Here is a 14981-nt window from a genome sequence, read left to right on the forward strand (position 1 = left end):
TATGGGAGTGTTTTGTAGCACTATCTGCTGAGATGGTGCTCCACAACAGTATTTTGACTTGTGGTTCTATGTAATCTTTTTTTTTTTTTTTTCAAAGAGAAGTATAATTAGTGTGGGAAAAGGACTACACTTACCTGTGAGAATAAGGACAAATGTTTGGAATGTAGTTAGGGATTGTGCTAGTATAGGAAAGAAAGTAGTGATTTTAGGTTCTCTTCCAAAATCTATGACTTCACTAGCCCTGAGAAATTAGCTAAGTTTTTAGAACCTGGTATGGTTTCCCTATGTTGACCAGATCTTAAGGCCAATTAGAGAGCTACTGGTTACTGCCAACATATGTGTGCCACCGCTACACTCTTAGGGTAACTGTGTCATGCTAGTTGTTGTGGTTCATGAGTGTCATAGCTGGGCAGGACTGCTGGTTGCTTCCCTCCTCCAGAAGCTTGTGTGGTGCCTTCCAGTACCATGAAAACTGGTCCTCAGAGAGGAAGCATTCAGGTCAGTTCCAGCTCAGGGGACCCTGAGCCACATATCTGAAGTACATGGCGTCTTCAGCAATACAGACTTACCTCCTACCTCTGGGGGAGGGGGCAATCAAGGACAATAGCAATCAGCTGTATATTTTAGAAGTCTCTTGGACAGCCCTGAACAACTCCTCAAAAGATACCTTCTCATGCCTGGTATTGGGGTTTTTGTTAGATGGTCTTTGGCTCTTAGGGGAAGCATTGTCAGCCCAGATAAGAAATTTAAGCTACACACACACACACACACACACATGTAGTATAAATGTAGTTTAAGTGAAAATTGTATATATATATTATATATAATATGTAATAGATATTTTACTTGTTCTCTATTTGCCCCTTTCCCCAAAGAACTCTCCACGGTTCAATTTCTTCAATCAGATCTTTCTCTTTTTATTTTTGTACTTCATTGAGTTCAGTTAGTGCTCTGTTAGATGTTGACTGATCTTGTTGGCTGGATCATGTGCAGGTCACGTGTGCAACGGCCATGTCATCTCTGGAAGAGAACATTCCAGAGAGTCCTCTCCATCCTCTGGCTCCTACATTCTTTCCACCCCCTCTTCCAAGATGTCTCTGAGCAGATGTTCCATTTAGGGCTGAGCACTCTGTAATCACTTATTCTCAGTGCTCTGACCAGTTATGAGTCTCTGCATTAACTACCTGAGCCCCGGGATTCGCTCACTTGAGCTGCCCCAGAGGACACAATTCACATGCAGGCCCTCCTCTCTCCTCATCTTTCATGCCCTCTTACCTTTCTCAGAACCAGGCTTGGCATATGTATCTAGTATCAGGGGCCACCCCATAAATTCTTGAAGTCCCTCTCCCTAGAATACGGAGGACAGAACCAGGTAGCTTTAGAGGTTTTTCTAAGGAAATTTTTGCAACAAAACACCCTCTATGACCTTCCCCTCTTAAAACTTTTGTTAGAAAATTTGCATCTTTTTCATCTGCTTTATCCTTTCCTGCGATGCTTCTAGCTAGCCTATCTTGACATCTCCTGCAAATCTTTAGACTTTACAGCCCGTAACATATGTGAATTTTTATAAATGCTATCCTTCTGGTTTTAAAATTATTGCATGCTCTCTCTGTAAATTTTGCATTGAGCCCCCAACAACTGAGATTGGTAAATTCAGTTCACACTAGATAGGTATCTTGTTTAACTGTTGACTTGCTTAAGAATGCATTCAACGGCAAGTAACTGTTATAAACCAAGTGAGAGTCCTCTTCTGCCGTGAGATTCTTGAGGTGCTGCAGGGAGGCCATGCTGGTACTGCACCGGCAGCCCAGCCGCACTGGGCCAGTCCTTGTGAGGTTCCCCCACAGCTCTTCTCGGTGCATGGGAGGTGATGACTATTCCATCCCTATCTGTGAAGAGAAGGGGCTGTAGATGCCACTGTTTACCAATCTGAAAAGCAGATTTCACAAGTTCCATGTGTCATGCTTAGAGCTGCATCACATGGTGCTTTGACAGCTGAGGAAAGATGGGACAGTCGTTAATGTGTTTAGCTTCTATTGTGGAGATGGGTGGGACAGAAGGGGGTTGAAAATGGAAACTATGCTACTACCTACTAAAGAATCAGCATGTCCCTGCTGCTACTTTTTGCTTACCTAAAATTCATGTACACTCCTCTTTTGTAAACAGGCATCCATGAAGGAGTTAACCCTAATGTCTCACAAGCTTCTACCTATATTGGGAGTGTAGGTACTTTCTATAAAACACAGGCCTCTTGTTTTAGGCCATTTTATGTTGCTAGAATAAGATTTGCAAGTTAAATAGCCAGGTGAGGTGGCAAAGGCCTGTAATCCCAGCACTCTGGGAGGCAGAGGCAGGCCTCTGTGAGTTCAAGGCCAGATTGGTCTACAGAGTGAGTCCAGGACAGCCAAGGTTACACAGAGAAACCCTGTCTCAAAAAACAAAACAAACAAAAAGAAAACAAACAATCCCCAAGTCTAGATATTTTCTAAAGGAATAGAAATTTTCCTTTAGAATATCCTGGCTCATGGCTCCAGATGTTGGGAAGTTCAAGGGTATAAGACCATTGATGGCCTTCTGACGCTCCAACTCCAGAAAGTAGAGGTCCTGGTTAGACCGTCCATGCAGAGCGAACAGAACATGAGTGCACCGGCCTCTCTGCAGTTAATTAATCCAGTCCCACAGGCTTCAAACCATCCTCCATAGACATTAATCTTTCTAATGATCCAACATGTTTTAAAGGCCCTCCGTCCTAATATTGCCACAGTGGTAATTAAGTTTCAGCCTGAGCTCTGTAGGGACAAACCATGTTCAGACCACAGCATTCCTATTTCAGGCCTAGGGATGGTTTCTGGTAATTTAAGCTAAAGAGCAGATTCCTTGCCAACACAAAAAAAAAAAAAAAAAAAAAAAAGAAAAAAAGATGGGAAATACCAAGGGTTGTGGAAAATGTGGAAGAACAGAACTCACACATATGTTGTCACAACCACCTGGGAACACTTTGATTGTATTTGACAAAGATGTACATCTGCATTTCTGACAAGTCAGCAGTTCTTCTCTAACAAATATGAGCATGTTTGCAACAAAAGGCATACATGCTCTACAATGTTCGGAGTAGAATTATTTATAACAGCCTGAAAATTGAAAACTTCCTGGGGTGTTCATCAGTAGTACAACAGTGTGTAATATATACTGACCCCATGGAATAGTGTTCGGAAATGAGACGGAAATGATTTTAAACTCTACACCAACATGGATGGATCTCAGAACTATCCTGAGTATCTGAGGATGTGGCATATGCCTTTAATTCCAACTCTCAGTAAACAAAGGCCGGTGGATCTCTGTTAGAGGCTAGCTTGGTCTACACAGTGAGCTTCAGGCCAGCCAGGGATATATACAAGGCTATATCTTAAAAAAAAAGAAAAAAAAATCTGAGCAAAGGAGCCATAGACAAAAGAGTATGTAGTGTGTGATTCTATTTATCTAAGAGACAAAAACTAGTAAAATTATCCTGTAGTGTTAGCAGTCAGGATAACAGTTACCCTTGGAAAGAATGGCATTTGGCTTTGTTTGGCTTTTTTGAGTCAGGGTTTCTCTGTGTAGCCCTGGCTGTCCTGGAACTCACTCTGTAGACCAGGCTGGCCTGGAACTCGGATCTGCCTGCCTCTGCCCCCTGAGTGCTGGGATTAAAGGCGTGGGCCACCACACCTGATGTGTTGATAATGTTTCAATTCTTGTTATAGGTGCTCGTTACATGATGGGTACAGCTTCTGAAAACTCATTGCGTTGAAGACTTTTCTATGATTTTTATGTAATAGGTGTTTTGAATGCACATGTGTTTGTGTATCACATCGGTGCTAGTGGAGACCAGAGGAGAGCATCGGAGCTCCTTGGCACTGGAGTTACAGATGGTTGTAACTCCACTGAGAAGCTCCCGTGTGGGTGCAGGAACCAAATATAGTTCATTCACAAGAACAAGTGCTCTTAACCACTGAGCAACCTCTTCTATCCCACTGGAACATTTTTCTGCACACGTGGTGTTTTTCTTTGTCTATACTGTACATTAACACAGTGTGAATAAGCCTGCAGGGAAAAACATTCGATCTGCAGTGGGAACAGACGCCAAGAGTTTCCATTCACGAAAAAAAACAGAGGATGGAAAACACAGTACGTTCAGTCAGCAATTTACTAGGGCCGCCAAAAGGAATTGAAGGGTTCCTTCTGTCAGTAGCAATGTAGTAAGTTCTGAGTGGGAGAACACAGAAGTCCCACCCTCAATCTGTCCTCAGATTCCACAGATCACACTTTAGTTGCCTTCCACTCCTGATGGAAGAAAAGTTTGGAGTCTGCGGACCACCACAGGGTTGAGCAGCAGCAGACTGTTGCTGAAAAGGCTTAAAATGTCGGGGACACACGATTTCGTAATTTATTAATTTCTAGTCAATGTGTAAGTAATCATGCTGAAATAGCTCACCTAGGAACAGCTCATCTTAAATTGCTTTGTATTAAATATTTCAATTTATTTTTTCCAAATGTGAACAGATGTGCAACAAAATACATGTTTAAAGCAGCACTTTCTGTATCGGCCTCAAACTGATTTTTCCCTGTGTCCATCAATCATACACTTATATAATTTTGAACACTCATAGCAACACTCAAAACCATAAATTGAAGTGTTGTTTTCATCCTATTCTTCCTCATCCAGAAATCCATAGACATAGACATCATTTTCAGGCAACTAAAAATCACACTTGAGGAAAGAAATCCTACCTATTTGCTGTCTACGTGGGGCCTCAGTCTATTCTCATAATAACTTTCTTTCTCCACGTGCGCTGGCTGGAACTTAAGCACACAGACACTGGACATTTAAATCCTACAGCAAAGCTCTAGTTCATGGTGGCAGTTCAGTTCACAAGCATCTGAAAAAAAGTACAGTCCTAAGCGCATACACATTCACTGAACAACATTTTGGTTGTTGTTGTTCTATACAGTTTCTCTGTGTAGCCTTGGCTGTCCTGGACAGAGATCCGCCTGCCTCTGCTGAATGACAATTTTGTGTAGGAGTAAAGGGCAGGATCGTTTTTGAAAATATTTTACCTTCTCGCTAAAAATAAAAACAGCCAATTTCAGGAACTGGGTCGCCCATAGAATCCTGGTGGAGCTTGAGAGTGAATGGGCACTGAGACTGATGCAGCTTCAGGAATGCAGCAAAGAGAAAAGGCAAGTAGGCCAATCTAGGAAAGGCAGGAGCCAGGGCGAGCACCGGCATTTTCTAGCTGGTTCATTAGGACAGGAGATGGGGTTTTACACTCTCACACTCTCTCTCCAGTTTGTAGTAGGAGGACCAGAGGAACCGAGAGACACGCCAAAGGAGAGGGAAGGCGGGGCTGGCCAGCTCGCGAGGTCACCCCATCCGGATCCTGCAGTCCACAACCCACATCGAGCCACGTCCTCGGGCTTCCGGGGTTGCCTAGCAACATGCGCGCCGCTGGGCCTCCCCGCGGCCCAAGCAGCAGGGTGTCGCCCTCTAGGGGCGGGTCCCGCTCGGCCAACCGCGGGGGCAAACGTGATCTCAGAGAAGCAGGCCAGCGGGGGGCGGGGCCGAGTGGGCGGGGAGGAGGCGGTGCGCGTGCGCGGCGGGGCGGGGGCGGGGCTGGCGGCCCGAGAAAAGGCGTCCGGCGGACGGCAGCTGGCAAGGCTCATGCTGGAGTGCTTCGCGGCTGGGTCGGGGATTGTCTGGGTGAGCGAAGCCGCGGGTGGGAGGACTGACCCTCGGGGCAGAGATCGGCGGGCGGACCTGGGGCCTGGGGCTGGGGCTGGGAGGCCGGAGCGGCGGGGTGAAGGGCGCCGACCACCAGGGTGCAGCGGGACCTGTGGCCCACGGCGGCAGCCTGTCTTCCGAGGGGGCTTCCGGGCCAGACGTGTCAGCCGGGCTGAGCCCCGCGGTGCTGGTTGTGCCCACCACCCACCGGGCGGGGAGGAGGGCGACTCAGTACCAGGCTGTGGGGCCAGCTGGGTGGGCTGCACTCTGGCCCCGGCTGGCCTGGAAGCTCGCGGGCCGCGGGCGTTACTCCGCCTGCCCTTGGCTCCCCCATCTTCCTCGGGGCAGACCCACAGGTCTTGTTGCGGCGGCGTTGGCCAGCCTGAGCCTGTGCGGTTGTGTAGACAAGGGGATGCCCTTTTCTCTTCGCTCCCTGGGGCATGGCACCTCCATCCACACACATGCCCAAACCAGAGGCCTGGGCGTCGTTCTCATGAACTTCCTCAAATACGTCGAACCCATTCAGAACTCCGACTTTACTTAGACACTTTCTTGCGTTCGCTGATTCAGCAGCCCCTTTTTGATCCTTTGACTATTTTCTGAACCTCTTCAATTCTTCCAGTACAGGGGAGCTAGAGACACTCTCTGAAAACAAATCTCATATGCTCAGTCACCCCTGCCCCGTTGCATTGTCCTTCAGTGGATTTTTGTTGCCTTTTCTGGCTTGCACCCTGGCCTGCTTGCACCCTGCTGTGACTCGCCTATGTGCTTTACTCAAGACCAGGCTCTCCTCAACTGAGTATTCTCCTAGATTGGACCCAAGTCTTTTCTGAGTTTAGGTGTTCACTGCTGTATGTTCCTTCTATGAGGGGCACACTTTTTCTTTTTTTTGGTTGAAATATTTCTTCCCTCCTGTGTTATTACAAGTGCGGATGGGGGTTTATGTGATAGCCCTTGGGTGTCCCTTTAGTGGCCTCTGTTTGCGTTAGGCTGTGACCTGTGAGAGAAGAGTCCTGCCGGGCAACAGCGCTTTTCTCACAGCCTTCTCAGTGCTGCTCTTCCTGTTACTAGGCTGTTAGTTAACTGTATAAGGGTAGTGTGGCTTTTCTTCCCCCCCCCCCCCCATGAACAGATAGCTCAGACTGTTAAACACCAATCTGTTTAGGGCAGGTTGTCAGCCTTAGCCTCTGTAGAGGTTTCCTTAACCTGGAGACTTAACTGGCTGCTTTTACTTCAAGAATATGGAGATGACAAAACTCTGGTCAGTTTTCATTGGCATTGGCTCTGGGAACAGGATGTCTGGATGTTGTTAAATGTGGCTGCTTTGAATGTAAATTCTTAACTAAGAACTCTTGGACTTAGAAAATCTAAGTTGCCAACAGCTGCTAGGAGGAAAACTCACTCACCGATAGAAATTATGAGACAAAATGAGGGAAGGGTGGGCCAAGCCCTTCCCAGGAGTGGGAAAAAGTTCAAGCCTAGAGATAAAGGCTGACACATTGTTGTGCTAAATCTCATCTTATTCCGTGCCAGTTCCTAGGCCAGCTCAGCATTGTTCAGAGAATACAAGGTCCTGGCTTTTGGAAAGAGGAAAAAGAACAGGAAGGAAGAAATGGTTAGACAAGGAAGAAAGCAGTGTGATCTGCCAGAGTCTTTAGGTCACGTTTGCACCGGGCCTAGAAGGGATAACCAGTTGCGTCAGTCAGTAGGAACGGAGCAGCAGTGAGTGGAGCCTTGTTGAAGTCAAAGCTCTGAGGGAGGCCAGCATTGCCGGCAGACCCGTGCAGCTCCTTGTGATGAATGCTAACGCATGGGTTGTATTCCAAAGCCCCCTCTGGATGTGAAGGTAATCTGCTGCAGCAGAGCTTACTCCTTGATGGCCAGGGTTAATAAGGCATTTCCTTCTTCATTGCTATTTGTGTGTATCCCCCAGAGCTTCGCATTTTGGTGACGATGACCTTCCCCAAAAGATGGAGACTAGTCTTCGGTCAAGAGTATATAAGTAATATGCTAACCTAGAACAAACCATTTTATAGGAGGGCATAGGATAGTCAAGTTTCCCAGGCTCCAGAAACATCAAAATGAGGCTCTCTATACATGGGAGTCTGCCTGTCTTTAGAAAAGGAAAAGCAGCCGCCAGTCTCCCCACCTGGCGTTTTCTCAAGCTTGGCCTGTGAAGTTTCCTGAAGGCCATTGAGTTTGGAAACTCTTAGGGCTTATCTTCCAGGCTGTGTGCCCATGGCTTGAACTAAGTAATTAGATTATGGATGATGCAACTTGTTCTTTGGTCAGGATGGAGTACTCTCTTTTCTTTTGACTGGACAGTTTAATTTGACAAGTGGCAGTCATTAGCTCTTGTCACTACAGTACTTGTGGGATCTTCTGATTTGCAGGGGCTGGCATGTGTTGTGCTTCGATGGTTAAGAACCTGCCGCTGTATGCTCGGTGGTTCTTGGCTTTTATGCTGTGTCCCTTGGGAAAGGGTAAGCTGAAGTTACAGGTCCTGTATTTATTAGTCATTGGTTACTTTTTGTTATTATCTGAGTAGCAAACATCCCCATAGACACAAACCCCAGCTGGGTCCAGCCATGTTGTTAGAGGGAAAGGCCATGGATTCAGTGATCCCTTTCTGTCTAGTAGTCAGTTCAAGGTTCTGCCCTCTATTACACTGATATCGGAGCTTGGCTGTGTGCTGTGGAGGTGGTCCAGAGGATAACCAGCTTGAGGACTGGCATTCCCAGCACCCATGTAAACATCGGCTGCATGTGTCAGTGCCTCTAGCCGAAGTGCTTGGGAAGCAGAGAAGCCAGGTCACTAGCCAAATATCTGAGTCATCAAGCTCGGGTGCAGAGAGAGGCCCTGTCAAAGCATAAAGTAGAGAGCAAGTATGGAAGACACCTGAAATCAACATGGCCTTAATGCACATGTAGACCAGGCTAGCCTCAAATTCACAGTTTGCCTGTCTCTGCTTCCCAAGTGCTGGGTTTGAAGGGGTGCACCCACCATGCCCAGTAATAATACTCATTTTAGAATCGTAGACAAAAAGAATCATCCTAATCTTATAATTTAAAACTTTGTGTGTGTGCATATGTATTTATTTTACAACAGTGAAGACTTTTGCCACCTGCCTTTTCATTTAATCTATATTAGAAATCTTATGCAGAATGACAGATGGCATGATGCCATTGCACAGCAGTCAGGCTAGATACTACTTTTAAGTCCCCTGTAAGTTACCCCTTCCAGTGGTTGCTGCTTCATTCATGGGACAGGTGGTGGAAGACAGGCAAAGTACGTTAGGGAATTCTTTGCAAATGTCATAGCATAAGCTCCCTGAGAGCTTAGGATGGGTGAGGGCTGTAGTGCCTTTGCTTCTCAGTTCCTGGCACAAGGAGGCTTCAGAGCTATGCTCTGAGATTAGCCAGTGTTAAGGAGGGGCTGAACGTTATGCTTTGTCTTTACTGCTGAGGGCTTGGGGTCCTGCTACTGTTAGTCATGGCGGAACTGGCTCTGCCTTTGGAGATGAGGACACAAGCTGTGATTAAGGTCCTGAGCTGTCTTTCACCTTCCATTTTGAGGTAAGTGTCTCATCTAAGCCCAGAAAGGACAGGACTTTGTGTGAAGCCAGCAGTTATTGAAGGCCACCTAAGCTGTGGTGACAATTCCTGTGATACAAAGTAAGTTGGTCCTCAGGGAGCTTGCTGGGTGGCCGACTTGTCTTGTTGATCTTAATTTCAAATGTCATTAGGATGTGTTGTGAATTTCTCTGTAGCTTTCCTTTTCAATGTTCCCAGCATGCCTAAGTTATGAGCCCCTAGCAGGTGGACGAGGCTGGAATGATGGTCTCCTCCACATCACTGCTTTGAGGTTGACATGACCAGCCTGATGGCTTCTGTCAGCTTACATGGTCCTGTCTCCAGTCCTGTCTCACTCTACCCCTTCCTATCAAGCCGACAGATGAGTATGTCCAAAGCCATGCCAACGTGTGGCCTCATCTCTTGTACTCGTCAGTTGCTCCCCACTTGTTCTCAGGAAATGCTGTCCTCTTGGCTCAGCATGTGCTGTCTGCTCTCCTTTGCACCTGCTGCTGCCCATGTTGCCTCCTGAGAGACCAGATTTGCTGGGCTTGGTCCTGCTTGCCTGCACCTGCTCCCGCTTGGCTGCCATCTCCCCCCAGACCCAGTGTTCCTGCTGTCAGTCCAGCCTGGCTGAAGCATCACCATGTCTGTCAGCCTTCTCTGATATTCCTTCACCCAAGGAAGTTACTTCAGACTCCCAAAGGCCTTTTCTCTTTTGAGCTCCTCATTCTGCTTATGTTGTACTCCAGTAGAAAGCGTGTGTGGGCTGTGGCTTATAGGATCCTAGTCTTTGGATTCTTTAAGCACTCAGATGACTGCTCAGCCCTCTGACATTCTATCAGAAAACATTCTGCTGCTTAGCTGAGTAATGGGAAGCAGGACAGCTAGTGGCAGAGCTGGACTTTTTTCATTTTTTTCTTCTTTTGCTTTTTTGAGATAGGGCTTCTCTATGTATTCCTGGCTATACTGGTGCTATCTCTCTAGTCCAGGCTAGCCTCTAGCTAGATCTCCCTTGCTCTGCCTCCACCTCCCAGATGTTGGGATTAAAGATGTGTGCTGTTGCCACCACCCTACCAGGTTGACTTTTTCTGTGGTCCTGGGAGTGGAGCCCAGCACTTTGTGTGTGCTGGGCGCTCTACCGCTGACACTGCTCCCCCAACGCCCACCCCCAGGTTTCCCAGTGCGTTGTCAGCTCTTGGAAGGGACCATAGCTCTGATGCTATGTCTTCACCTTCTGTGTTTCCCACCTCCCAGGTACTCGTAACTATGACACCCCTGCGGCTTCTCAGAGCTCCCTTCTTGTGTGTCCTGTTCTGGGCCTTTTGTGCCCCGGGTGCCAGGACCGAGGAGCATGGGGCCAGCGTCCATCATGGCAGCTTGGGCCTGGACAAGAGCACAGTGCACGACCAAGAGTATGTATTTAGCTGGGGCCAGGGTTCCAGGCCATTGCCTGCAGTTATAGCCCACAGGGCACCCCACCTTCTTTCCTAGCAATCTGTAGGGCTCCTGGACATTTTTCAGGGATGGTGCTTATCCCTTGGGACTGCTAGTATTAAGGTATCTGTCTTCATCATTTCATAGGTGGAGGACCTTAAAGCCTAAACACAGTGAATTAATTGTCAGAATTTAGTCTTCCTCTTTCATCCCTCCCCCACCTAATACAGCCGTAGTAACAGAATCCAGAATATAATTACGGTTACCTGATTCTGACAAGACACAATTTTAGTGCCTCAGTCCCAGCCGGCAGCAGCTGGCCCACTATGCTTTGGCCCCACCCCTTTTTTGGCCCTAGCTGTTGCTATGTCCTTGAATGTGGGTTGTTTCTGAGCTGAGTACAGTCTTCACAAGAAGGTTTTGGCATGGTCTTACTGTTACTTTTCAGGCATATCTTGGAACATCTGGACGGTGTCATCAATAGGCCAGAGGAGGAGATGTCCCCGCAAGAACTGCAGCTCCATTATTTCAAAATGCATGATTATGATGGCAACAATTTGCTTGACGGGTTAGAGCTCTCCACTGCCATCACTCATGTCCATAAGGAGGTAGGTGAGGACTTCAGTTTGGGGTATCTGGGGAGATTGGTGCCAGTGTGGTGGCCTGTGCTGTGCTCATGCCTCAGCAGTGCTGCCACACTTCTTCCCCCTTACTGTGTAACCCACCTCTTCCCACCCCCACTCCCTGCCCCAGACAAGCTGAGCCTGTTTGGGCCAGGGCTTCGGCATTTCGACTCTCGCTGGAGTTTGAGGGTCCAGCCTGAAAAACAAGCCAGGGCCATGATGCAGAGCACAGGAAAGAGGTCATTTCATTTGAGAAGAATGGTGACTGCAGGACAGAGGGACAGAGCTTCGGAAGTAGTCGTGGGTTGTGTCGTGCAGTGCTCCCCAGTGTCCTAAGGCGTGTTCAAACAGAGATGTGTCGGCTCCACAGCAGCCTGAGTCAGCAGACTTACTCCCCATCGTCCAGCTGAGGGAACTGAGATCGACATCCTTGTCTTCTCCTCAGCCTCAGGTGGTGGGGTGCGGGAGTGAAGATGTGGGGGGGCCTACCAGAAGATCAGTGCAGGGTTGGTTTGCTCTGTAGGCATAGGGAGCACCAGCCAGTTTTAACTGGAGCCTTGTTTGGGGGGATCCCATGTGTGAGGAGTGGTGGAGGTGAAACTGGTGTCAAAGAGGATTTAGGATTCTGCAGGCCTGGCTTGTGAGAGTGGTGGCCACAGAGCTGTGGAAATCATAGCTGTGGGAGAGGCAGCCAAGGAAGAGCTGGTCGCCGTGTGACTGTCCAGAGCTTTGCAGTGGGCACAGTCCTCCACCAGCTTCTAAGACAGAACAGTGACTGGCACGCTTGGCAGTGTTTTCTTGTTCTGCCCCCAGGTGTCCAATATGTCACTGTTCACATTTCCTTAGGCAAATTGTGCATCAGGATGACCCTCCAGAGGGTTTCAGGTGATGGGCTCTTAGGATGGTGTAGAGGTCGTAGACTCCGACAAACAGTTCTTTGGAGTCCACACCCAGCTTTCTGCACTGACTGTGCATTACTTTGTAACTACAAAAGAATAAATAGTAATTTCGTAAGCAAAGCAGTCAGAACCTGTTTTGGTCACATCTTTCTTGTAAATGGCATATGTAGTTTCTCACTCGGAGTTTTCTGAGTTGACACTGACAGATGAGTCTGTATTCCTAGAAGTGGCCGCTATTACCTTGAAAGCTGCTAGATAAGCAGACCTCTTAGGCATTTGCTAATGCTCCTTTGTAATTCTGTACCTCGTTATCTTGTTTACTGATTGGTAGGAGGGGAGCGAACACGCACCAGTAATGAGCGAAAAGGAACTGATTACCATAATAGATGGCGTTTTGAGAGATGATGACGTGAACAATGATGGATACATCGACTATGCTGAATTTGCAAAATCACTGCAGTAGACACTATTTGGCTCTTTCACTATATGCAAACGTTACCCTTGATAATGTGAAGGAATGTGTCTGGTAATGCAAAAGAACTCATTTCCATCTCCTGCTGCAACCTTTGGTAAGATCCCGTGGCAGTGTTACGCTGGGTGAGGAGGAAGCCAGAAGGAATGGGAGAGAACTGGGCTGTGCCTTAGTCCCAGACTGCTTGTAAACTTGTCGGACAAGAGCTGGGTGACATGTAGACAAGGGTGATGGGGTATTCCCAAGCTCTCAGGACTTGACTGTAGAATGCCACTTCACTTCTTGATGTTAATCCATTCTACATGGAAAAGTAAAGACAGTATGCTTTGCCAAGGACACAGTAACAATGGAGGGACAGTGTGAAAGCCACATGTTTTTCCTGGTGGGTCACTATTCTGTTCTCCTGGCATATAGCATTACTTGCTCTGGGAAATTGGCTGTATAATAGTGTATATTAAAGCAGCAGCATAAGAAGAATGTTACCTATTGAGTTCAGTGGATGCAGCATCTGTCTAAGATTCCATTTCCATTGGCATTCTGGAAATAAGGAGACACTACTCACCTAAGTAATTAGCCTTTTTCAGATCACTGGTATTTTATACAAGTACTGCCACACTCTAGACTTCATTTTCAGCCTGGGAGAGACCTTGAATTGGAGTGTTCTCTAATCACTATCCACTGTTTGAGCTTTTCTAATCCTGTATTTCATCCTTGCTCCCAGGACTCCCTCCACGGTTTATGAACTCTTGGCTTGGTACCGCAGGTATAAACTATCAGCTGCTCTAGCCTGAGTGAGACCTGAAAAGATTGTCACTCAGAATGGTGATTAACCTCACCCAAGTTTCGAAGGAATGTTTTCAAAATTACCTCTTTAAGCCTGAATATGAGAATTCTTTTCATTTCAGGGAAGGTCAGAAAAGGAAGCCTAAAGCCCTTTAGCATTGTGAATCTCAGTAGTAGCTGAAAGAGAGGCACCACGAGTTGTAATTTGCTTTGTGGGATGTGATAGACATACTGTAAAACAGAATCCAGAATGATGGTGGGATCGGAAAAAGAAACTGAATCAAATTTCCTTTAAGATGTATAGAGACTTATTTTCTTTATTAAAATATTCTTGTAAGAAAACTTCAGTATTTGTAAGACAGTTTCCTGTGTCAAGTATTTGTGCAATCAGAGCTGACTTGTAAACTATTCTTGTAATATCTAATTATTTTGAAAGATTTATATAATGAACTCTGGCTATCTGACAATAAAACTGATGAGAAAAAAAAAAAGAGCAGCTGATTCTGTCCTCACAGCCTTTCCCCACCACACGAAGGCTCGGTTAAGCAGCATTTATACCTGCCTGCCTTTTTCTCAGGAGCTGTGAGCTGTGAGCTGTGAGCTCCTTTTTTGCAGAATAGATTGTTACTATTTGGAGTCTCTTTCCCCTTTAAGCCTTTTTTTTTTTTTTTTTTTTTTTTTAATCCTAAATGAACTCACTTTTGAATCTTTCTCCAGCCAGAGTGGGATTGTGACAGCACTCTCTAGGTAGGCAAACAGTGTTTTCCCTGAGTCTTGTGACTCACTGCTGGAGCAGACCCCGGCCCACGCGTCAGAGCAGCCTCCCTGGCATTCTGAAAAGGACACACTGCCTTCTGCCTGTTCCTCCCCCCTCCCCAAAGACTTTTAGGCTGTGGACTGGCCCTTCATGTGGAGGGCCTTGGAAGGATCTTGGGAGTGCATGCACAGCTGGAGAAATCATACTGTCTGGCAGCTGGGGAGTCAGCAAGAACAAAGAGAAGGTCTTGCAAAGATAGAACTGGACCATTAAACAGGCGAGATGGGCTGCTTCCTCCACGGCTGGCTGTTCAGACTTCATCTTACCCCTGTGGTCCTGTCCCTGCTTGCCTTTCCTGCAGGGAGAGGGTCTGGGACACTAGGGACACAGTGTCACGCTGCACACCCCCACACCCTCCCTAGCAAGGCTTGACTTTCTCAGCTGGTGAACACTACAGGGGCATCTGTGGCCTGCCTTATCGACAGGAGAGGCAGCCTGGTGCAAAGATTGAGGATGAGCTGAGGTTTGGAATCAGGCCTTGTGTGTGAAGTTCTAAACTTTTAACTTCTCATCTGAAAAATAACTAAGAAGAGAGTTAAGAAGCCACAAAGGAGTTAGGAAAATTAACAAAATAAGGGCAAACCAGGGCTGGGAGAGGTAAGTTGGTGAAGTGTGCCTAG

The 14981-nt window shown here is 47.1% G+C and overlaps 1 protein-coding gene across 1 annotated transcript; it reads left to right on the forward strand.

Moving 5' to 3' along the window:
• The first annotated feature begins 5636 nt into the window (after positions 1 to 5636).
• On the forward strand, positions 5637 to 14035 carry Mcfd2 (multiple coagulation factor deficiency 2, ER cargo receptor complex subunit). The gene is made up of 4 exons (XM_021658393.2): positions 5637 to 5737; positions 10588 to 10745; positions 11216 to 11375; positions 12621 to 14035. Exons 1-4 carry the CDS (start codon positions 5699 to 5701, stop codon positions 12750 to 12752), a joined length of 489 nt encoding a protein of 162 aa, XP_021514068.1. The 5' UTR covers positions 5637 to 5698; the 3' UTR covers positions 12753 to 14035.
• The last annotated feature ends 946 nt before the right edge of the window (positions 14036 to 14981 follow it).

The sequence above is a fragment of the Meriones unguiculatus genome, chromosome 1, assembly GCF_030254825.1.
Source record: "Meriones unguiculatus strain TT.TT164.6M chromosome 1, Bangor_MerUng_6.1, whole genome shotgun sequence".
NCBI classification, from domain to species: domain Eukaryota; kingdom Metazoa; phylum Chordata; class Mammalia; order Rodentia; family Muridae; genus Meriones; species Meriones unguiculatus.